The sequence below is a fragment of the Phocoena sinus genome, chromosome X, assembly GCF_008692025.1.
Source record: "Phocoena sinus isolate mPhoSin1 chromosome X, mPhoSin1.pri, whole genome shotgun sequence".
NCBI classification, from domain to species: Eukaryota; Metazoa; Chordata; class Mammalia; order Artiodactyla; family Phocoenidae; genus Phocoena; species Phocoena sinus.
Window position 1 is genome coordinate 36,246,150 of NC_045784.1, and position 25,230 is coordinate 36,271,379.

Sequence of the window (25,230 nt, forward strand, 5' to 3'; positions counted from 1 at the left end):
CTTCTCCAAGCTGCCCTGGGATGCTTGGAATCAAGCCCCGTTTCCACTTCTAGGTGGTAAAGCCCTAATCAGGCACAAACCCTGTGTCTGTCACTCCCTCTCCTCCCATCCCTTCCTCCCACCTTACTGTTTTCTTCCTCGTTTATAATACAACACTTGATCTACTCTGATCACAAACTGAGTCACCTTTCTAAAATATTTCCTACACAATCCAATGGTATTTAATACCAGTAGAATGGACCTTATGTGCTGTGATCACAAATCAGACAAACCATGTGAGATTTCCAGAATTCGGTTGAATATCATTTTAATATCTGGAAGTATTGAGTGGTCCTGATACCATGAAAGAATGCAGAATTCCTGTAAAGTTCAAAGGTCTTTATACATAGGCAGGAAAATATGAACGTACCTTTTAAGAGTTCAAGAAACAAAGACTCTAGTGGGGTACTCAGCCTAGGGGGGTGCTTGCTGAATTAGGTGAGAAAACTGAAGAATTAGGTAATGTCAGGGACCCATGACCACCCCTTGGAGTTATAGAATCATTGACACAGCAGCTCTAAATGTCAATGCAGATTCTTTTTGCAACCTCAAACATGCTGAGAAGATGATATAATGGTTTCCTTAGCGGGTGTGAGAGGACTTGCCCTGCTCTCTGCCTTTCCAGAGCTCATGTGTGGCCAAAATTTCTGGTCAAAAGTAACTTAATTTCACTGGGATGATAACCTTGTTCCTTAGCGGATAACATCTTTTGACCCAGCAAAGATTTCAAATTAACTTTAGAAATGTTTAAAAGTAGCCCATATTTTCTTATAAAGAATCTTGGCAAATCAGGCATTTTATGTACTTGTAATGTTTAAGAAGATTTAGCCTATTCAAGTAAAAGCCATGTGATTCTAACTTAAAATATGTAACTGATGTAGACTTAGAATTTTAAGTTGAAATTGTACAGTCTTTGTATGGTACCAGAATATCCAGGAAATTTTTAAGTTCATTGGCTTTGAAAGTTTAATTTGTTTGCAATGTTATTTAATAAATCTAAGAGAGTCATGTACCACAATGTTCATTGCAGCACTATTTACAATAGCCAGGACGTGGAAGCAACCTAAGTGTCTATTGATAGATGAATGGATAAAGAAGATGTGGCACATATATACAATGGAATATTACTCAGCCATAAAAAGAAATGAAATTGAGTTATTTGTAGTGAGGTGGATGGACCTCGAGTCTGTCATACAGAGTGAAGTAAGTCAGAAAGAGAAAAACAAATACCGTATGCTAACACATATATATGGAACCTAAAAAAAGTATATGGTTCTGAAGAACCTAGGGGCAGGACAGGAATAAAGATGCAGATGTAGAGAACGGACTTGAGGACATGGGGAGGGGGAAGGGTAAGCTGTGACGAAGCGAGAGAGTGGCATGGACATGTATACACTACCAAATGTAAAATAGATAGCTAGTGGGAATCAGCCGCCTAGCACAGGGAGATCAGTTCGGTGCTGTGTGACCACCTAGAGGGGTGGGGTAGGGAGGGTGGGAGGGAGATGCAAGAGCGAGGGTATATGTATACATACAGCTGATTCACTTTGTTATACAGCAGAAACTAACACAATATTGTAAAGCAATTATGCCAATAAAAATGTTTTTAAAATCTATTAATATTTGAGAATGTTCTGTTCATTCATACAGGTGAAGTACTTTAAAAGGAAAAAGAATATATTAAGTTTTGATGCAAGTCTCAAGGGGCAGGTTATGACTATCATTATTGGTCTCTTACCCCACAGCCATTCTCTCACAAAATCCAGATTTTTTTCATTCATGGAAGGCTTTTCGACTCAGGAAAAGCTGGGCCCCTCCCCATCCCAGGAGTGGAGCTGGGGGTGAATCCTGGCGAATCGCAGTAATTCCATTCCCCTTGCCTGGCACTGGTTCAGGAAAGGAAGTGTGATGCAATTTTGACCAAAGATTAAGATGGAGAAGTCTGCTGGGAGGCTTTCCTTTCAAAGAGGAGCACAAAGAAAGAGATAAGACTCCTCCCTTCTGGCCTTGGAATGTTGTGTGAGGATGTGATGCCTGGAGCTGATACAACCATTTTGTGAGCATGAGGGGAGGCACCGACAACTGAGGATGACAGAGTGGAAATGTGGAAAGAGGCTTGGTTGCTGAGCCTCCAAATTAACCAACCATCGTAGAATATTTTAAAAATACATTCTCCTTACTTGTTTTTTAAAGTTTTCATTCAGTCCATGTTTTAGTAACTCTTCTTCCTGTTTTAAGGATTCCCTTTCAGTCACCATTAATCTTGCATCTTCCCCTTCCTACATAAACATATGCTTATTCTTGCTGATTTAGGTGAGGGAAAGGATATTTTCAAATCTCCAAAAGATAGAGGTATTTGGGCTGTTCTTTTTTTTTTTTTTAAATCGAAGTATAGTTGATTTACAATGTTGTGTTAGGACCTATTTGTTCTTGTTACTTTCTAATTTTATTGTATTTTATGGTCAGATAATATGGCTTATAGGATATCTTTTGGGAAATATATTCAGATTTTCTTTGAAAGCTAAGTCTTGGTTAATTTTTATAAATTTTCCACAGTTGTTTCAATAGAATATGTATTCTCTGTTGGGCACAATGCTTTATCTATGTCTATTAATTGTTGAGGCTGGGGACATCTTGAAGGCTTCTTTGCTTATATGTCCAATACCGGAACTGGGAAGACTTAGCACACCTGGCAGCTGGTATGGCTGTGACCCTCGGGCATCCCTCTGTCCCTATATGGTCTCTCTGCATGGTGGTTTCAGGGTAACCGACTTCTTATATGGGGGCTCAGGACTCTAAAGACATGTGTTCCAAAAGGGATAGAATTAGGCAGAAGTCTTACAGGCTTTCGTGATCTAGCCTCAAAAGTCATGGAGCATCACTTCTGCCAAATTCTATTCATTAGAATCGAATCTCTAAGGGCAGCCCATGTTAAAAGAGAGGGGAATTAGATTCCATCTCTTAATGTGTCCAGGGATTTGTAAACCTATTTTAAAACCACACCACACCAGCCTAACGTGTCTAAAGAGCAGAAAGGACGTGGGCGTGTGTTTCTGGCCCCACCTCCAGCCCCTCGGCTTTTGTTTGTAATCTCTACTTGCCAGCATCTCCCAGGCTTCCGTGTCACTTCTTTTTTTTTTTTTTTTTTTAGTTTATTTATTTATATTTGGCTGCGTTGGGTCTTCGTTGCTGCGCGTGGGCTTTCTCTAGTTGCGGTGAGCGGGGGCTACTCTTCGTTGCAGTGTGCGGACTTCTCACTGCAGTGGCTTCTCTTGTTGCAGAGCATGGGCTCTAGGAGCGCGAGCTTCAGTAGTTGTGGCACGAGGGCTCAGTAGTTGTGGCTTGCGGGCTCTAGAGCGCGGGCTCAGTAGTTGTGGCTTGCGGGCTCTAGAGCGCAGGCTCAGTAGTTGTGGCGCACGGGCTTAGTTGCTCTGCGGCATGTGCCATCTTCCTGGACCAGGGCTCGAACCTGTGTCCCCTGCATTGGCAGGTGGATTCTTAACCACTGCACCACCAGGGAAGTCCCCATGTCACTTCTGTAGCCAACTCTGCCCTCACTCCAAACTGTTGCCCCTCTGTTGTCATGCTTGTACTGTGTAACCTTCCTACTTACTCCCCTTTTGCTGAGCCCTGTTAACCCCCAGAACCATGAGGAATAATATTAAAATGATTGTTGTTATTTTTTTTTAAACTGAGGCTCAGAGAGCTGAGCATTCTTTTCTTTTTTAAAAAATTTACTTACTTGGTTACGCCAAGTCTTAGTTGCAGCAGGCGGGCTCCTTAGTTGCGGCTCGCCAGCTCCTTAGTTGCGGCATGCACGTGGGACCTAGTTCCCTGACCAGGGATCGAACCCAGGCCCCCTGCATTGGGAGCACGGAGCCTTAACCAGTGCGCCACAGGGAAGTCCCAATTGTTATTTTAAGTCACTAAGTTTTGAGATGATTTGATAGGGAGCAGTAGGTCACAGAAAACCACTGTCTTATTTTGAAGGCTGGTTTCCTAGCACAAAGGTTAGAGGAGGGACGCTATCCTGGTCATTCGGAAGGGATGAGGTCCCAAGTGACTCCACCCCCGTGAGGCTGTACATTCCTTCAGCTGCAACATTTTGGCCAAGACTAAGAAAGCTTATGTTTGTGACAGTATTTTCATGAGCCCAGCACCTTTCTTGATGCTTACTGCTTACTGCAAAACTTAAGAATGAACAGACTTCTGCCTGGAAGCTTTGAAGTTGAGTCTCTTTTTTAAAATTGTGGTAGGAACACTTAACACGAGATATACCCTCTTAAAATTTTAAGTGCACAATACAGTATTGTTAGCTACAGGCACAATGCTGTACAGCAGAGTTCTAGAACTTCATCTTTTTTTCTTTTTTTTTTTAAGCTGTGCTGCGTGGCTTACGGGATCTTAGTTCCCCAACCAGGGATCGAACCCGGGCCCTCGGCAGTAAAAACGCCGAGTCCTAACCACTGGACTGCCAGTGAATTCCCTAGAACTTCTTCATCTTGTGTGACTGAAACCTTATATCCATTGATGGACAACTCTCCATCTCCCCCTCCTCCCAGAACTGAGTCTTAATTGAATTAATTTTTTAAATCAATAAAGCGTAGGAAAAATATATCCCCGTTTTATGTTTAACAAGTATCTAATCTCAACAGTAAAGTAGCCAAATGTATAAACTTCACATTTCTCATTAAGAAATTCTTGAAGTTTGAGACCATAGAAGACCAAAAAGTATATGCTGAATAATACATTTTCACAATGAATTCTTCTGGATGCCCACTATTATTGCCAATAAGAGCCCCAAATAAATGTGAGTTAAACCACAAAGAAGGATGGCAAATTTTAACTAATTTCAAAGCTTTCTTTGAAGACTGAGGACATTAGAAAATATCGAATGTGTTTTTTTAATTTTTTTTAATTGAAGTATAGTCGATTTACAATGTTGTGTTAGTTTCAGGTGTACTGCAAAGCGATTCAGTTGTACATATGTATACATATGTATTCTTTTTCAGGTTTTTATCCATTATAAGTTATTACAAGTATTGTAGATAATTCCCTGTGCTATTCGAATACATTTTTAAAAATAAGACAAATTACAAGATGATAGATTTGGTAATAATCCTGTCTCTCACTTGCCTTTATTCACCCAGGCATTCATATTTAATACATACTCTTTGAGTGCCTAATATTAATAATAATCAACTTTTTTTTTTTGGCGGTACGCGGGCCTCTCACCGTTGTGGCCTCTCCCGTTGCGGAACACAGGCTCCGGACGCGCAGGCTCAGCGGCCATGGCTCACGGGCCCAGCCGCTCTGCGGCATGTGGGATCCTCCCGGACCGGGGCACGAACCCACATCCCCTGCATCGGCAGGCGGACTCTCAACCACTGCGCCACCAGGGAGACCCAATAATCAACATTTTTGAGCCTTTTTATATATCAGGCATTATACTAAAAGTCTGTATAGCATCTTGTTCTAATCCTTTTAACAGCCCGTGGGGTAGATTATTTTTATTCCTGTTGCACAGATGAGGAAACTGAGGCAGAGAGAAGCTAGGTAACTTGCCCAGTTACTAAATGGCTGGGCCCAGATGGGAGCTCTGGCCGTGTGCCCAGGACTCTTCCTTTGAACCTCTACGCTCTGCTGCCTCCATGTGCCCAGCGAGAAACTCAGGCACTGAGCCGGAGAGCTGTTTAAACAAGCTCTTCACTTCAGGGAGCTGAGGAGATCAGAAAGATCAACCTAGCCCAGGAACAGACAGTATAGATGCAAACTTGGTAGGACAGGTTTTACCAGTTTGGGGTTAAATAAGTTCACATGGCCTTTGTTTTTTTAACTTTTTTTTTTAACATTTAACATTTTCAAACTTACACAAAAGGAGAGAGATTAGCAAGCATAAAGAACCCCCAAGTACCCATCACCCAGCGTGATTAGTATCCATTTACGGCCAATCTTGCTTCATCTATACCCCACCCACTTTTTCCTTCCCCCACCTCCTCCCTACTGAATTTTTTTTGGCTTTATATATAAGCTATTGTATTTATTTTTTTAAGTTTATTATTATTATTTTTGGTCATGCTGTGTGGCTTGTGGAATCTTGGTTCCCCGACCAGGGATTGAACCGGGGTCCTCGGCAGTGAAAGTGCGGAATCCTAACCACTGGACTGCCAGGGAGTTCCCTAACCCATTTTACTTTTTAAAAAATTGAAGTATAGTTGATTTACAATGTCAGGTGTACAGCAAAGTGATTCAGATATATATATATATATATATATATATATATATACTTTTTCAGATTCTTTTCCCTTATAGGATCCTACTGAATTTTTTGAAGCAAATCCCAGCCATCATATTCTTTTATCCACAAATACTTCAAATCCACAAATACCTATCTTTTAAAGAGAAAGAATCCTTGTGAACATAACCGCAATACCAATATCACTCCCAAAATAACTAACAATGATACCTTAAGGTCATTCAGTCTGTAGGGGAGGAAAATCATTTTCCCTCTACCCTTCTGGGTTCTTGGCTGAGGAACCCCCCTGTAATAAAAGGCAGATTAACAGGAGAAAAACACAGAGAAGTTTAGTAATATGCATACCTCCTGTGTACATAGGAGAGTCCCAGGAAAACCGAGTAACTCCCCACAATGGCCCAAGACACCACCTTAAATCCCATCTCCAGCTAAAGACAAAGGCAGTTGCTGGGGGGAGTCAGTTATGGGAGATTATCAGGAAAAGCACAGTCAGCAAGGGGAAGGGGACTTCCCTGGTGGTCCAGTGGTTAAGAATCCGCCTTCAATGCAGGGAAGCAGGTTCCATCCCTGGTTGGGGAACTAAGATCCCACATGCAGTGGGGCAACTAAACCCACGTGAGAAAATTTCTTTCTAAAACTAGAGAGAAACCTGCAAAGAAGAGACCCACGCGCCGCAACGAAGACCTAGCACAGCCAAAAAAAAAAAAAAGAAAAGAAAAGAAAAGAAAACAAGGGGAAGGTTGTTACCCAGATTTAGGTCCTTACCTTCTCCTTTGATAAGAGTTTGTAAAGATTTAGGCCATCCTTCTCTTGCTGGTACAGAGAGGGAGACACCCTTATACATGGGCATTTCCCTTATAAATATCTCTTACGAGAAGGTAACTTCTACTCTGTTTTCAGAGTTCTTCCTATGACTGCTCTTTCTTAAAAATAATCAGTCTAAAATAATTTTTATGCCGAAGAGACATATTTTGGGGTGACAAATTCTGCTCCCCTTCAAGTCACTGATATATTCAAATTAACTGCTTGAGTGTTCACATACCCAGATTAATAAAAAGCCCAGTTTCTCTCTTGGGGCCCCTCTCCTGATAAATTATCCAAGGTGCCAGTCTGGTGCCATCCTAGCCACGCTTCAACACCTGGAGGAGAAAGAACTAGAGAAATCTGAGCAGTCCCCCAGCAGGCACCATCTTTACTGCCATGGCTGCCCCTGAGTTTTGCTGATGAAAACCAGTGGTCTGGTTCAGTCCAACCACCCTAATTCACTGCGAGTCCAGCTCTTGTCCAGGCCCCAGAGGCTCTCCAAGGAAGGCCAACCCCCTCCCTTGGGGGGACCCTGGGATAAGATGCCAAGAGCTGGATCCCAGTATATGGCTCTTCACTTGCCCCTGACACACTCGGCCCTTGTTTCCACAACAGACCTGGGGGCCCGCAGGCCCAGCCCCACCCCTGACCAGAATCTACCTTCCCCAGCAATGGTCAATGCCAAGGTGTTGAACCTAGTCAAGCTTCTTCCTTCTTGGTGCACTTCCCCAAGAGTTCCCATGTCCCCTCCCCAACCAGCAGCCCCCCGCCCGGACCCTCTGAACCCATCAGAGAAGGGAGATTGCTCAAAAGTGAAGGACTCAAGCCAGTTCCCTATAATCTCAGGAATCTCTTGAGTGCCACACAGTTTGCTCTGGGATAGTCTCTGCATACCAAGGCCTCCTGGGAGAGGCCATATCCAGCCACAAAGAAAGGTCTTGTTATACCCCTCCCCTGAGCTATCTGTCACCACGCATCTACATAGCTAGGAGAGGTGGCTTGAGGACCCCTTGGAACCAAAGTCAACACCAAAGTGACCTGCTGCCTCCCCCTACACAGCCCGTGTTGTTTCACCTTCCTTTTGTTTGCTTTTTACTTTTCGTCTTGTTCATTTATTTTTCAAACAGCTCATACATTTGCATGGTTCGAAATTCAAAAGCTATCAAAGGATATATAAGAGAAAGTCTTCATTCCACCCCTGTTCTCAGCCACCCAGATCCTCTGCCCAAAAGCAACCGATTTTATCAGTTTCTTGTGTTTCCTTCAGAAATATTTGTATGTCCATACAAGCCAATATCTCTCTCTCTATGTGTGTGTGTGTGTATATATATATATATATATATATATATATATATATATATATATATATATTCCCCTCCTTTTTACATAAATGGTAGCATACAATACACAGTGTTCTGCTCCTTGATTTTTTTTCACTTAACAGGATATCTTTTCCTTTTTTTTTTTTTCTTTTCACCTAACAGGATATCTTTACAATCAATCCATAGGGCTTTCTGCTCTTATTACAGCTGCAGAATATTCCAAAGCATGAATGTACTGTATGTTATTTAACCGAAAGTCTTCTTTTTTTTTTTTTTTTTTTTTTGCGGTTCACGGGCCTCTCACTGTTGTGGCCTCTCCCGTTGCAGAGCTCAGGCTCCGGACGCGCAGGCTCAGCGGCCATGGCTCACGGTCCCAGCCGCTCCGCAGCATGTGGGATCTTCCCAGACCGGGGCACGAACCCGTGTCCCCTGCATCGGCAGGCGGACTCTCAACCACTGCGCCACCAGGGAAGCCCACCGAAAGTCTTCTAATTGGTAGACTTTCAGGCTATTTGCAATCTTTTAAAATTACAAATAAAGCTGTACTGGATAAACTTATAAACAGGACCCAGACAGCTTTTAACAAGCAACTTCTCTTACCTAGAAACAAATTAAAATCCCAACTAAGGAAGCGCCTTGCTGTATAGGGTAAAGAATGATAAAGTACTCTGGAGGATCAGAAAAGATAGAACGTACTTTTGGCTGCCTTGGGCCAGGGGAGAAAAGGTATGTGGAGTGGGAGGATGAACTCTGCAGGAGGGGAGATTACAGATGAATTCATTTTGAAAGAACTAAGTCACATTGAACTGTGTATAGAATGTATGGTCTAGAGGGGGGAGAGTTGTTATTTCAATTTAAAAAAAAAAACTCCTCTAACTTAAAAACTCCTGTATTAGCATGGCATTATAGGAATGGAAATATCAGGCACTCCAAAATAAATTACAGACATAATGCAAAATCTGACCCAGTTCTTAGGAACACAGACTATAAAACACTATAACAAAGGCCAAAATCCATAGCAAATCTCCATTGTCTCAGAAAACAGCATTTAAAGAAGTCCTTCCCTGTTCATTCGTGTTATCACCGGTAAATGAGAATAATTGTCTTCCTGCCCTTTGTCATTAATATATGCTTGCCACTTCTTGGCAAATGTCTCTGGTTTGCTTTTTGGTTGGTGGGTGAAAGGTGAGTGGAATGCAGTTACGGTAGCAGATTTTCCCACAAACAGGCAGTGCAGACATAATATCTTTCCACACTGCACTTGATGCTCTGAATTATTAATTAGGACGTTAAATATATAGCTCAGTGCATGAGGTTATATTTAACTCCATATACTGACGATCTGAGCTTTGCACCTTCCTGGGTTTGAAAATTAGATTCTGTAACAACAGGATTTCTTATGTTTGTTCAGAAAATCATACCCGTAACAAGGGTGGGGAATCACTGTGAGCAGACCCAGAGAGGTGAAAAGTCAATTGAGGTCCTGGATGGAATCCCCAAACAGGAACTGGGAAAAGAACAACGTCCATTATTAGCTCCTTGGCACTTTACTCCCAGGTTCCATCTTCCAGAAAATTCTGTTTCAAAGCACTAGAAAAGACCTGGGCTTCCACCAACCAGACCCAGGTTCTGATTTGGATTCTGCCAAAACCGAAGATACAAAAATAGGGGGTTAGGGCTTCCCTGGTGGCGCAGTGGTTGAGAGTCCGCCTGCCGATGCAGGGGACACGGGTTCGTGCCCCGGTCTGGGAAGATCCCACATGCCGCGGAGCGGCTGGGCCCGTGAGCCATGGCCGCTGAGCCTGCGCGTCCGGAGCCTGTCCTCCGCAACGGGAGAGGCCACAACAGTGAGAGGCCCGCGTAACGCATAAAAAAAAAAAAAAAAAAAAAAAATAGGGGGTTAGATCAATAAATTTGGGTGCATCCCCTCAATGAAATAGTATGCAATTATTATGTTAAAAAAATCTATGCAAACGTTTTGTGAAATGGATGGCACTGCAATGTTTAATGTAAAGGCAAAACATTAGAAGCATTTTTTTTTTTTTTTGCGGTACGCGGGCCTCTCACTGTTGTGGCCTCTCCCGCTGCGGAGCACAGGCTCCGGACGCGCAGGCTCAGCGGCCATGGCTCACAGGCCCAGCCGCTCTGCGGCATGTGGGATCTTCCCGGACCGGGGCACGAACCTGTGTCCCCTGCATCGGCAGGCAGACTCTCAACCACTGCACCACCAGGGAAGCCCCTAGAAGCATTTTAAATGTCTGTTGAAATGGGTTTGGGAAAATAAATTATGATCCATAATGTTGTGAACTGACCAAGGTCAATTTGGTCAGGTAGTCTTACGAGGCTCTCTTGTAACTGCCATTAGTCCAAGGTAGGTGAGGCCTACCTATTCCCCACCTAGCCACCAGGTTGTAACAAGAGCAGGTCTCAGGCCCAGATAAGCCAGGTAGAAATTAACAAGCAGGCCTAAGCAACAGTGGTACAACCTCTTCTGTGTACCCAAAGGAGTCCCAGCTCGGTCCTCGCATGCAAGATTCATTTAAAGCGGAGGCTACAGCACCCTAGAAGCAGGATTCTATTAGCTTTGAAGGCATCGTCAGGCAACCAGAAAATCCAGATTCATGGTTGGACAAAGGCCCCCTTAGAGATCTAGCCAGACGTGCCCCTGAGCACAAGCTACATGCCTGCCCAGATTCAACTGCCCTGTCTGTGCAAGTTCGGAGAGTGGCTCTAAAATAGTTCAGCCAAGCCATATACCTTGAATACTTCTCAATTCAACAGTAAGAGCCCATTGGGAATATCCGTTGTGTAGATTCACTTGAACAGTCACTCTGCTAATTAGCAGAATCTAGTGTTGATGGGAGGTAAAAATAGATGAAGCTCGTGGAGGGGGACTTTTCTGGTTAAAGTTGGCCGCCGCTCCTGGAGTGGGAATTCCTGTAAAGAGCAGCTCACTGGCCCTGAAAGCATAGCTTAAACTAAATAACACACACTTTATAACACACTGCCCGTCCTTAAAGTAAATTAGAGACATCATAACACAGACAACAGAATACTATGCACCAATTAAAAAGAGTATGACACATCACTTCCTGCTACAGCAAGATAGCTAAACCATTTTAAAGTAAAATAAGCAAGAATATATAACACGATTTTTTAAAATTAATTAATTTATTTATTTTTGCGGTACGCGGGCCTCTCACTGTTGCGGCCTCTCCGGTTGCGGAGCTCTGGACATGCAGGCTCAGTGGCCACGGCTCACGCGCCCAGCCGCTCCGCGGCAGGTGGGACCTTCCCGGACCGGGGCACGAACCCGTGTCCCCTGCATCGGCAGGCGGACTCTCAACCGCTGTGCCACCAGGGAAGCCCTGAACCCACGGTCCGGGAAGATCCCACATGCCGCGGAGCGGCTGGGCCCGTGAGCCATGGCCGCTGAGCCTGTGCGTCCGGAGCCTGTGCTCCGCAACCGGAGAGGCCACAACAGTGAGAGGCCCGCGTACCGCAAAAATAAATAAATTAATTAATTTTTAAAAAATCATATATATGATTAAATAGGTATAAAGGAAAGTCTAAACAGATATAAAATTTATTGTTACCCCTAGAGAATAATTAGCAGGAAGAGAAGGGGGGACCTTCCATTGTTTCTTTATGCATTTCTGCGTTTTGAATTTTTTATGAGTATGTATTACTTTGATAACATGAATTTTAAAACTTAAAGCTTGTTAGAAAAGGATGTTGGGGAAGAATAATTATGTGGAGAAATGTTTATAATATATTCTTGGCTAAAATACATTAGATAGTATTATATTAGATATGGCAGCCATTGTCTCCTCATCTGTGTGCAACCCCCCTGTTGGGGATTGTATTTTCCAAAGACGGTCACGCCAATAAATATGCCAACGCACAAGCTCTTCTTCCGGTGTGACTTTGACAGGCCTCCGTTGACGGGTGGGGGTGGGGGTGGGGGTGCTGCGTTCCCTCCCCTTGAACCTGGGCAGACCTTTCTTGCTTTTTTTTATTAAAGTTAACAATTTTTTAGTTTTTCTTACTGTTTTATTTATTTATTTGTTTGTTTATTTATTTATGGCTGCGTTGGGTCTTCATTGCTGTGCGCGGGCTTTCTCTAGTTGTGGCGAGCAGGGGCTACTCTTCGTTGCGGTGCGCGGGCTTCTCATTGCAGTGGCTTCTCGTTGCGGAGCATGGGCTCTAGTCGCGTGGGCTTCAGTAGTTGTGGCTCGTGGGCTCTAGAACGCTGGCTCGGTAGTTGTGGCGCACGGGCTTATTTGGGCACCCGTGTGGGATCCTCCCGGACCAGGGCTCGAACCCACGACCCCTGCATTGGCAGGTGAACTTGTAACCACTGTGCCACCAGGGAAGTCCCTCTTTTTTTTTTAATTTAATTTTTATTTTATATTATAGTTGATTTACAATGTTGTGTTAGTTTTAGGTGTACAGCAAAGTGATTCAGTTACACATATACATATGTCTGTTCTTTTTCAGATTCTTTTCCCATATAGGTTACTACAGAATATTCAGTAGAGTTCCCTGTGCTATACAGTAGGTCCTTGTTGATTAACTATTTTACATATAGTAGTGTGTATATGTTAATCCCAAATTCCTAATTTATCCCTCCCCCCACCTTTCCCCTTTGGTAACCATAAATTTGTTTTCAGAGTCTGTGAGTCTGTTTCTGTTTTGTAAATAAGTTCATTTGTACCATTTTTTTAGATTCCACATATAAGTCATATCATATGATATTTGTTTTTCTCTGTCTGACTTACTTCACTTAGTATGATAATCTCTAGGTCCACCCATGTTGCTGCAAGTGGCATTATTTCATTCTTTTTCATGGCTGAGTAATATTCCATTGTATATATGTACCACATCTTGTTTATCCGTTCCTCTGTTAATGGACATTTAGGTTGCTTCCATGTCCTGGCTATTGTAAATAGTGCTGCAGTGAACACTGGGGTGCATGTATCTTTTCTAAATATATATATGCCCAGGAGAGGGCTTGCTGGATCATATGGTAGTTCTATTTTTAGTTTTTTAAGGAACCTCCATACTATTCTCCATAGTGGCTGTACCAATTTACATTCCCACCAACAGTGTAGGAGGGTCCCCTTTTCTCCACACCCTCTCCAGCATTTATTGTTTGTAGACATTTTGATGATGGCCATTCTGACCAGTGTGAGGTGATATCTCATTGTAGTTTTGGTTTGCATTTCTCTAATAAATAGTGATGTCGAGCATCTTTTCATGTGCTTTTTGGCCATCTGGGCAGATCTTTCTGTCTTCCTTGACCAAGCAAGTGATGTGATGAGCAAGTGAGCAAGGAAGTGATTGATGCTCACTGACCTTCCAAGGCCCGGTCATAAAATGCAGGATGGCTGCCACCTGGCTTTCTCTCCCTCTTGGGACACACACTTGAGCCTTTGGTGTCCTCAGCCATCATGTAAGACATCTGGTTACCCTGAAGCCACCATGCTGGAATGATCATGTGGACATCTTTTCATGTGGAATGATCATATAGACATCTTTTCATGTGGAAAGATCACGTATCAATAGAAATAGAGAGAGGAAGATACCCAGTATGCCCATCTGTGCCAACTCCCAGCTGTTTGAGTCTTCCCAGTTCAGGTGTCAGACACATGAGTGCAGAAGCCTTCAAAATGACCACACCTCCAGCCACCATCTGACGGCAGTGGCATGAGAGATCCCCAAGCCAGGACACCACCTAGCTGAGCTGCTCCCAAATTCCTGACGCAGAGAAACCCTAAGAGATTATAAAAGCTAATGATTTGAAGCCACTAAATTTGGGGGCTATTTGTGATGCAGCAGTAGATAACTATGACACCCCCTGAGAGAACCTGCCACTTCCTCAGTCTGGGAGGGGAAGCCCTAGGGATCCATTGGCCCTACACATACCACCAGTGACAGGACCCCTGGAGGCTGCCTTACCCGGGCGCGGCTTCTCTGTTTTTCTCTTCCGGAAATTTGCAGCGTGAACACCAACATTGAGCCTCCTAGCTTGAAGGCACTAGGAACTTCAGCTTCAGTTTGTAGCCTGTGTCCCAATCTTCAGAGGACAGAAGAAGGTATCAAACACTTAGAGAAAAGCAGGAAAGAGAGAGACCTCGTAGCCTTGAAAAAGGAACCTCCTTTCCTGTTTTTCTGTCTTACTTCTGATGCTCTTCCTTGGTTCTTCCTTGAGACACCTTTATAACCATCATCATCGTCACCTTTATTATTATGGCTAAGGATGACTGAATGCTCACGCGCCAAGTTCTAAGTGCTATATGCATATTAACTTTTTTTTTAATTTTTAAAAATTATATATTTATTTATCTTTGGCTGCATTGGGTCTTCGTTGCTGCGCGCGGGCTTTCTCTGGTTGCAATGAGCCGGGGCTACTCTTCGTTGCGGTGCACGGGCTTCTCGTTGCGGTGGCTTCTCTTGTTGCAGAGCACAGGCTGTAGGCGCGCGGGCTTCAGTAGTTGTGGCACGCAGGCTCAGTAGTTGTGGCGCATGGGCTTAGTTGCTCCGTGGCATGTGGGATCTTCCCGGACCAGGGATTGAACCCGTGTCCCCTGCATTGGCAGGCGGATTCTTAACCACTGCGCCACCAGGGAAGCCCTATGCCTATTAACTTCAATCGTCGCGTGACCTATGGGGTTGACACCACAATTTTCCACATTTACAGATGAGGAAACTGAGCCCTGAAAGGTCAAGTCACTCGTCCAAGATCACAGTCAGTTGGATAACAGGAACTCTTTATCCAGCACTGTTGTTATATACCCTTACATCCTACCAATAAAGACTCCCTGTTTTTGTTAAGGTCACTTGCAAACAAATCACTTCTGATCAAGCCAAATATGTATGGAAGTGTTCCAGTTTGGTAAAACTTGATACAAATAGACTTAACAGGAGTCCAGAGGGAAGGATGCAGTGGTTGCAGGAGATAATGCGATAGCTCCAGATACAGGTGCAGGTCAGAACTGCAAGTCACCGGGGCTTTCAGGCTTGAGGCTCAGCTGCTGGTTGAGATGCAGAGCACTGCGGCGGCTGCGCAGGAGTGGAGTCAGGGTGGGGCTGCAGACCGAGACCATCCATGCTCAGGCCAAGGCAAATTTAGAAGACGATGGAAGGAAATGAATCAAAACTCCAGTTGGATTAGGTTAAAACTGAGGGAATCTGAATAAAGTATGGGCTTTAGTTCATCATAATGTGTTAATATTGGTTCATTAGTTGTGACAAATATACACCAAACTAACGTAAGAGGTTAACAATAGGGGAAACTGGGTGTGGGGTATGTGGGAACTCTCTGTGCTATCTTTGCAACTTTTCTGTACACCTCAAACTATTCTCAGATTTAAAATGTACTCAAACAAGCAAACCATCTGTAACTAGAAGGCCGAACCGGGCACCAAGAGACAGTCTGACAGTGAACAAAAGTGGAAGCAAAGACCAGAGCAGGAGTCTGAACACCGGGTGGGTTAGGAACACGAGGCTGAGTCTGACCTGCCCTTCTCTCCCCAGCCCTGGGCACGCCATCCAGCGCGCACTGGAACTCAGGACGCTCAAAATGTGTGTGTGTGTGGGGGGGGGGGGGATGGGGGTGCATGCCTGAGGGCAGTGATGGGGCAAAGCCAGGCTCCCACGCTCCCCTCTCGGCTCTCACTAATCTCACTAACAACCGGGAGTGGGTCAGTGCAGGACGCCCCCACAGGCTGCTGTGTGCAGAGTTCCTGGTGTTGCCCTCTGAGGTTGAGGGAGGGTATCTGGAGACTGGAGATTTTTCATTCATAACTCACCACATTCATAAGGAAGGGGAAGTAGCTGCCACAGGTGATGGGAGAAGAGGGAGCACAGTTGGTTTCCTGATGCTGGTAATGGATCGGTAATGACCAATGCACACTCCTGAGTCTAGACTCCTTCCCATTATGGGCAGCAGGATGGATGCCCAACAGCGGACTGGAGCTACGGAGGGCGGGGAGGGCGGGAGATAGGGGCTTGAAGACTTTTGCTGGAAGCTTTAAATAGTTATGGGGGTGGGGGAGGGAGAGAGGAGGCAGTGACTGGGTCAGGAGAAAGGATGATTGGGCAGGTTTTGGGGGCCCAGCTGAGAGCCAATCCCCAGAGGTAGGGAAATTTCCACAGCAACAGTCAGCAGCCCGTTATAGGAAGAGAAGGCGAGCAGCCACGTGGTTCTGGGGTCTGGGTTTTGTCCAGTAGTTCCAAGAGAAGTCCTGAGAGGCAGGGAAATCAGGCCGTAGTGAAGAGAAAGAGGGAGGGGTAGTCCATGGGCCCAAAGTGGAATGAGCATGGCAGAAAAGATAGAAGGGGAGGGGCTTCCGCGCTTCCACTGCAGGGGGCACGGGTTCGATCCCTGGTCAGGGAGCTAAGATACTACATGCTGTGCAGTGTGGCCAAAAAAAAAAAAAAAAAGACAGAAGGGGAGTCAGTGGGGGAAATAGAGGACCAAGGACCTGATTAGGTGACCAAGCATCCCAGCCAGCTCCTGTCAGCTTCAGAAGCTGCCTTGCAAACAGTTGTTGCCAAAGTATGGTCTTACCTTGTTCTTGCCTTTTGTAATTATCTGGAAAATGAACTTACTGTGATCACTTCACTAGCAGAAGATTCCCTTATACACTTTGTGTATGACTAGAAACCATCATTTGTTCATCCGTTCATCCATTCATCCATTCATATATCCAATGTTGAATGTTTACAATGCGCTCTGTCAACACTGGGCCCTGCTAACTTGGAGCTGAACCATATGAAAAGAAGCTTTTCCCCCTTTCCGCCTTCATATGGGATGTAAATTCTCAGGTTATTTATTCAGGGTTCATCTCCAAGTTAGCACGACCCAGTGTTCACAGAGCACACTGCAAACACCCAACACTGGATATATGAATGAATGAGTGAATGAAAAAATTAAACAACTTCTATTCGTGTTAGTTTAAATATGCTCATCTACTAGGTGCAAGCTGAGAATACTCTTAAAATATTTTAGGTGTAATTTGCCTACTGTAAAATGCACGGATCTTAAGTGAACAGCTTGTTGTGTTTTCATCTATGTATATCTCCCGTGTAACCACAGTCGAGATCAAGCTACAGAATATTTCTATCACCCCAGAAAGTCCCCTTGTGTGTCCCCTTCTCAGTCTTATCTCCCTCACCCTCAGATTACGAACATTCTGACTTCTGTCGTCATAAGTTCAGAGGACACGGTGCTTTTGGTTAGGTTTTTCAGGGGGGTCTGGAGAGAAACTAACCCAGTCACTGAAGTCAGTATCCAGTGGCTCAGTGAGATGAAGTGCCCACTAAAACTTGGAAATAAGATTGCGCTCTGTCTCAGTCAGAGTTTAATCAGGAAAACAGGTATGGCGAAGACCATGGAAGGGGGTTGGAAGCTCTCACGAATGGAGAGGTATGGTATGTGCAGTCAAACCCAAAGGGGGCTTATTACAGTGCCCTGTCAGTCTGACACAATTATCTAGTCTGCCCAGTGGGTGTGTTCCAGCTGCGGAGATGGGTACCACAGAGCCTGATTCGTTAACTATTTGCTGTGGCTTCACACTCACCAAGTTGATTTTGAGTAACTAGGATTCCCGCGTCACTTGCATTTTTGGAGAGAAAACACTGACCAGGTTGTCATGAATATGCAGACTACCACATACTTACATATGTCACAATGCTATTTGCAACTTTAAGAACTTACGACTTTATTGTTTTGGGTCAATGTCACAGTGTCAGATTCCCTCTGGGACACTGACAGAACTGTTGTTCTCAGGCTGGGAGGCTGAAGCCTGGATTTTGCCCCGTGGTGAATTCCCGTAGCAGATACCATCTCTAAGATCTCTTGTAAGACAGCGGTTAACATGCCAGCCGTAACTCTGGCCTTTCTTTGGAAACTTCCACCCTCATTGAACACGTTGGGTAAACACAAGAATCTCCAAACGTAAGTTGAAATCGCATACAAATAATTCCTACCAAGTCAAAGGGAGATAACGACTCCTCAAGATTCAAACGAGCAAACTAGATTTTAAAAACCTTTTTTATTGTAAAATATAACACACAAACGTACAACATCAGTGTTCAAAATGTGGATAATAATGAAATGAACGCTAGTGTAACAACAGCCACCTAAGTCATTAAGAAATGACCAGCATCCCCAGATCTTCCTGCATGTCCCTTTTAGATGTATCCCCCTCTCTCTGCCGCCCCATAGGTAACTTCCATGACACTTTTATGGTAATCATTTCCTGGCCTTTCTTTATACTTTGACCACCAATGCTGCATCTCTAAACAGCATACTTTCTTTTTGTGTGGTTTTGAACTTTATATAAATGGAATCATACTGTTCATTTCTTATTTCTATATAATATAATACAATATAATATAAATGTGATATATAATACATAATCTGTTATTTATATTTATTCCTTTTCATTATGATATAACATGCCATTGTATGAAACATACAATACCACAATGTATTATCTAGCCTACTGTTAATGGATATTTAAATTGCTTCCAGTTTGGGGCTATTATGAACTGTGTTGTTATGAACATTCTTGTACGTGTATTCTGGCACATGTAAGTGCATATGCCTATAGTATTTCTTCCAAGGAATGGAACTGCTGGGTCATAGGGTATGTATATCTTCAGCTTTAATAGACAAGGCAATGTTTTCAAAAATCGTTGTACCAATTTATACTCCCACCAGCATGTTATGAGAGTTTCAGTTGATTCGCATCCTTGCCTACACCTGGCATGGTCAGACTTTTAGGCTTTTGCCAATCTAGTGGTGTGTCGTGGTATCTCGTGGTTTCAAATTTGCGTTTCCCTGACTACTAATGAAGTTGAGCATCTTTTTATATAGTTGCTGGTCTTCCCTATTTCCTCTTCTGCAAAGTATCTATTCAAGTCAGTTGCCCGTTTTTCTATCAGGTGGTGTCTTATTGATTTGTAGGAGTGATTTCCACTTTCTGGATATAATTGATCTTTTCCCATTTTGTGACTTGTATTTTCACTTACCTTATGAGTTTTTTTCTAATCGACTTTATTTTTTAGAACGTTTTAGATTTAAAGAAAAATTGAGAAGATACTACAGAGAGTTCCCATATACCTCACACTCAGTTTTCCCTATTATTAACAACTTACATTATTAGTACAGCACATTTGTCACAATTAATGAACCAATATTGATACATTATTCTTGACTAGAATCCATACTTTATTCAGATTTCCTTTTTCTGTTGCAGGATCCCATCCAGGATCCCACATTACATTTAGTTGTCATGTCTACTTAGGCTCCTCTTGGCTGTGACAGTTCCTCAGACTTGCCTTGTTTTTGATGACCCTGATAGTTTTGAGGCACACCGGTCAGATATCTTGTAGGATGTCCCTCAATTGGGAGTTGTCTGATGTTTTTCTCATGATTAGACTGGGGTTATGGATGTGGGGAGGAAGGTCACAGAGATTGAGTGCCATTCTCATCCCATCATATCAAGAGTATGTACTGTCAACATGGTTTGTCACTGTGGATGTTGACCTTGATCACCAGGCTGCAGTAGTGTTTGTCAGGTTCTCCTCTGTAAAGTTATTCTCTCCTTCTCTCTCACTTTTCCATTCTGTATATTGTGTCTTTTGAAAAGAAATCCTTAATTTTAATTTAGGAGCCCTCCACAGGGCTCCCTGATGGCTGATTTGCAGGGACCAGACCATCTCACAGTGGTCTCTCTGGGATCACTCAGAACTTACTGCTGGAATTAATAAGGGGTGGAGGGGGCAGAGTTAGGGAAGCAAACTATATTACATATTCTTTCAAATCTTCTATCTGGACCTCTCCTTTGGGAACTCAAGAACCAGGAATTTGACATTTTTGTTTTCTGGTTCTTCTCCAAGAGTCCTCCCCTCAGGGCAATGGATGGCTGGAGTCTTGGCTATTTGGCCTGGGAGGAGAGGTGTGGCAAGAGTCGGGGAGGAGGTTCTTTTAGGCTAACACATGGGTCATTACTTCAAATATTATCCTGCCACACACATATCCACCTCGAAATGCTTCAATGGAAAAGTTAACTGCACATCACCGGTTGTTTACTGAGCGCTAAAGATTGAATCAGAAGGGCTGTGTTCATAAAGCAGAACTGCTGACGATTCAGAAGGTGACCTTGAGTACGCATGCCCACCCCCAGGTTTCAATCTCTCAGTCTATGAAACAAGGAGAAAGCTTCCTACAGCGTTTATCCTGCTGCATTTCAAGGCTATAAGGAGCAGCAATGCCCCTTTGAGACCTCAGATGAAAAGGGGTCTTAGGTTTAAAGGATAAGCTGTTCACCCTTAGCTCAAAAAAGGATGTTATTTCTCAAGACATAGAGTATGAAAGATTGTGAGATTTTGAGGTTTTCTTGGGGGTGGGTGGGAAGAGGCAGGATTTATTTTATGTTCCAGTCTATTTATAATATTTTCAGTCTACTTCAAATTAATAGAACTAAGAATGTCCTAGAACTCTTTGAAGAACGGAAAAATTCACTCCTTTCCCTGTTTCTTAGGCTGGATGAAATTGCAGGAGTTGTGCTCCACTTTTAGCTGATTATTTAGACAAACGTTTTCAGGGCCTTTGTCTAGAACCTGTTCTACAATACATAGCAAGATGCACAAAGAATGAAATTTTAGTTGATGTGAAGAGAAATGATTCCATCGTGCTTGAAAATGAATTTTTAAAAAATGATTAAATTCTTATATTGATATCTATTTTTTTCAAGCCAGTCATTTTAGAGTTGTTTTGAACTTAGCTGCTTTAGATAGTTTTGGTAATCTAATAATTTCACATTTCTAATGAAAAAATATCCCTTCCCCCTTCAGATTTCTTTAAAATCACATTTGTGTAAATTCTCCCCCGAAAGAACGCAAATTCGAGAGTCCAAGGGTTTTCTGAAATTGAGTGAGGAAATCCAGATTCCATTCCCTAAACTGAGAGTGGCTTTGGTAAGCATAGGGGTTCTAGACAGTTCAAACCTGAGTATTTTCCTAGGATACCTGAGAAACTGCTGGGGTCACTGCTTTCAACCCACTCTCCTTTTTTTCTCCCTCTATTAATCCCAAGAAGAAAATGGAGATTGGAAACTGAGGAAATAGTAGGGCATTTACCCCCCAACAGTTTCGTCTTGCATTTGTGCACTGAACAGTGCTCAGACACCTTTCAGTGGCTCCCCATTTCCTACCAACTGAAGCGTGGTTCTTTTATGTAACATTCAACATCCTCAATAAACATGTCCCTAATTGAAATTTTTAGCACTTTGTGCCCCTCTTCTTTGGTTAAACTAAACATTTAATGCTTAACCTGATGGGTTTTCTCCCTGTCATAGCTTAGTTTTTGCTACCTGAAAGAACCTCCCCATCTCCTATCCTTGCGTGCTGAAACCACATCCATCTTTCAAGGTCATTGGCTGGGACATCGTTTTCTGACCACAGATGATACACTGTCATTTCTTGCTTCATATCATAGGCTTAATAATAATAATAATAAAACCCCATAAGATGTGAGAAGGGAGGATCCTGGTCAAATTATTATGTCTAGCCTTCGCGTAACACTGAGTGAATGGATGAAGGAAGTAATTAATGTAATTAACTCCTGGTAGATCAGGAAGTCTTAGATAGGGTTGCCAGATTTAGCAAATCAAAATGCAGGACGCCCAGTTATGTTTGAATTTCAGATAAACAACGAATCCTTTTTTTTAGTATAAGTATGTCCCATGGAATATTCACATGTTTATGCTAAAAAGGATTCGTTGTTTATCTGAAATTCAAACGTAACTGGGCGTCCTGTAGTTTATCTAGCAACCCTACTTGGAGTGCAGGGGTTTCCCGAAGCGCCTGGCTTCCTCCCAGCAGGTGCTCAGCATCTGTGTAATTGTCATAGCGAAACCCAAACCAGCCCTGCAGCTTCCACAGCTGCACCCGTAGCGGGGCGACGCCACGCGACCGGGACAGACAGACACCCTGGTTGGAGACCGTCGCTCGAGACTGGCGAAAGGGTCCGCACCCGGGAGGCAGCCCCACCCTGTGGGCTCCCTGGACCCCTCGACAGGTTTCGTCATCCCCCCCAGCCCCCGACCACCCTCCCTACCCTCCATCCCGTGACCGGTCGTCACGGGCCAGGAGAGGAACTCCCCGGCTCTTCGATCGCTGCCTGCCATTGGCAGGGCCTTCCATCCATCACGTTAGGCTCCGCCCATGACGCTGACGTTTCCCGGGCTTCGTCTCTTCCGCAGGCCGCGGCGTAGCTGGCGATTGGTGGAGAAGGCTGCAGCCGTCCCAGAGGAGGCGAGGACGGGGCGGGCTTAGGGAGTCGGGGCGAGCCCGAGCTCGTCAACCACTCGTGCGGCGGTGGTCGCTGGCGTCCCGGCGGCCAGCTCCGTGTCGCCCTGCACTGCTGCGGCCGCCGCGGAGCCATGGCTGTGTTCGTCGTGCTCTTGTCCTTCTTGGTGGCGGGTGAGGCCCTGGGCCGCGGGACTCGGGGGCGGGCGCGGGTGGACGGCAGTGGGGCGGATGCCGCAGTGCGGGCAGCTGGCGATGGCCTCGGCCCAGCCGCCTCCTTCTCCGCCTTCTCTCCGGGCCGGCCTGTGGCGGCGCGGCCTGGCGGGCTTGCTGGGGCCGGGCGGCGGGGCTGGGCTGCGTGGGGGCACCTGAGCCGGCCTCCACCCTTTGCCTCTTCGAGAAAGGCGCGTCCGCCTGTCTTGCTCCAGCCTCTTCCGGCTCGGGAGGCGCTTCGGAGGACGGGGATGCATTTGTCAGTCAACTGTTGAACTGTAGCCCTCTGCGAAGAAGTGAAGGCAGACTTCTCAGCTGCCATCAGCTGCTGCTTTTCTTTGCATTTTTCTGGTGTCTTCATTTCTAGCGGTTGTCATCAGTAATTGGTGAAATCTTCCCACTCCCCCCAGTGTTTCAGGATACGGAAGTTGGAGGTGGAGTAATTGTTTTTGTATGATTATTTCTCAAGGAGAATTTAAAGTTCCTCTCAGTAGTTTGCAATAGTTCCCAATTTTAAGGATTTGGAAACTAAGATGTGAGTCACGTTCTTAGGGTCACATGTCAAAAAATGGTAGTTTTCTCCGTGGAACCTAGGTTCCCTAGCATTCAACAAGGGGAATGCACGTCAGCTCATAATTGGCCTCTTACCGTGCATCATGTAATTCGGTTAATTTTACACCAATCCTTAGAAGAGGATATCACCCTCGTTTTACAGAGTGGTCAAGCCTAGATAAATTACCCAAACAGCACACAAGTAGTAAGCCGCAAAGCTGGGATTGAACTCAGATCAGCTGGTTCCAAAGTGTGGGCCTTTCCCATTATACATGTCGTGGCACAGGTGTGAGAATGTGGGAGTGATGGGGGCAGGGACCGGGGGCACAGTGGTGAACAAGAGGCCGAGTTGAGAACAGTTTGGAGGAATGGGTCCCTGTTCCCCAGTGTGTCGATTGAAAACCTAGACGTTAAAAATCTGTAGGACGCCTGTGCCGCTGCTCTGTGAGGTGCTGAGATGCCCCACTTTGGGAATGGTGGTTTAATTCTACATGAGGGTACAGACCTTTGATGTTTTTGAAATCTGCGGGTTTTCTCCATCCCTGGAGGTGCTCGGTGTTGTGTGTTGACGATAGTTACACTTACTTCAATGACCCCTAAATTTTAAGGTTGTATTGTACCTTTCGTCTCTGGCTCTGTCAAGGTCGTTCTGATCTATCTACTCAATTTCTTTGGGGGAATTTTTTATTTTAAGTTTTGAAATTTAAAGATCTTCCTTTTGATACTGATTTAACTGAACATCTCGCTGAAATTCCATGTTTTAATGTTATGATTGATGTGATTTTGATTCAGTGAGGTTTAGGGGTTTTTGTTAGGTTTTGGTCTGAGGCAAAATAATTGCTTCTGTGTATGGTTTGAACCTGCTTTCTTAACTATAATAGTCTAGTTCATACAGATCAAGAATCTGATCCTGTCAGCTTCTGCACTGCATGGTCTTGTCAGATGAGGTTAAATTACTATTTTCCACAATGACTAAATGTGATTTAATGGAAAACATCTTTAAGAGATCTGACTTCTCTATTTGAGAAAAAAAATATATAAGTCCTTTAAAATGGTGTTACCAAACCAGAGACCAGGGGAAGGGATCTAGGGTTATGAATACCAGGTCATGAGGAGTATTTGAAAAAAATTCAGATGTTTAGCTTGGAGAGAAAAGGCCAAGGGTGAACACATGGAATCTGAAGGGATGTCATGTTGAAGAGGCATTCAGTTTGGTCACTGATGCCCCAGAGGTCAAAAGTAGGACCTGTTTATTTTTTCACTTGTTGATTCCATCCCCATTCATAGATGACAGCATAGTATGGTGGGGAGTTCCCAAAGAGGGGAAGGATTCTTACTTAACCTCTCTCTCAGACTGGGGAGGCTGGGGCAAATTTCCCTAGGCAGGGTGCCTCACAGGCAAATGTGTGAAAGGTTGGGGTGGGAAGAAAAGGCATTTTTGACAGAACAGTATGTGTAAAAGCACAGAGGTGTGAGAGCAAAAGAGCGAATAGTTTGGTGGAGCTGAAACGTATAGGGGTTAAGTTGGGGAGATCCCAAAAGGAAGGGTGGTGAAGTGCTTTGGGTGTTACATTTTAGATTTTGTTTCAAAGGCTCCGGGCATCGAGTGAAGGTGGTTGAGCTGCAGGGTGAGTGTTCAGATCTGTAGTTTGAAAAGGTGCTGGGAAGGCTGGCTCTGAGAGTGGCATGACAGGTCATAAGGCGGCCAGTTCTGTCAAG

At 44.3% G+C, this 25,230-nt stretch overlaps 1 protein-coding gene across 6 annotated transcripts in view; it reads left to right on the top strand.

Moving 5' to 3' along the window:
* The window catches only part of ATP6AP2 (ATPase H+ transporting accessory protein 2), a 130,717-nt gene that overhangs the window by 88,703 nt on the left and 16,784 nt on the right, over positions 1 to 25,230 (top strand). For 2 of the 6 annotated variants that reach the window (XM_032619066.1, XM_032619068.1), the window contains exon 1: positions 22,749 to 22,920. The exons of 1 other annotated variant lie outside the window; for it this stretch is intronic. In XM_032619066.1, coding sequence (XP_032474957.1) covers positions 22,881 to 22,920 — 40 coding nt within the window. In that variant the 5' untranslated portion in view covers positions 22,749 to 22,880. Of the gene's footprint in view, positions 1 to 22,748; positions 22,921 to 25,230 lie in introns of those variants that run through there. 3 more of the 6 variants (XM_032619069.1, XM_032619064.1, XM_032619067.1) reach the window with 2 other exon arrangements.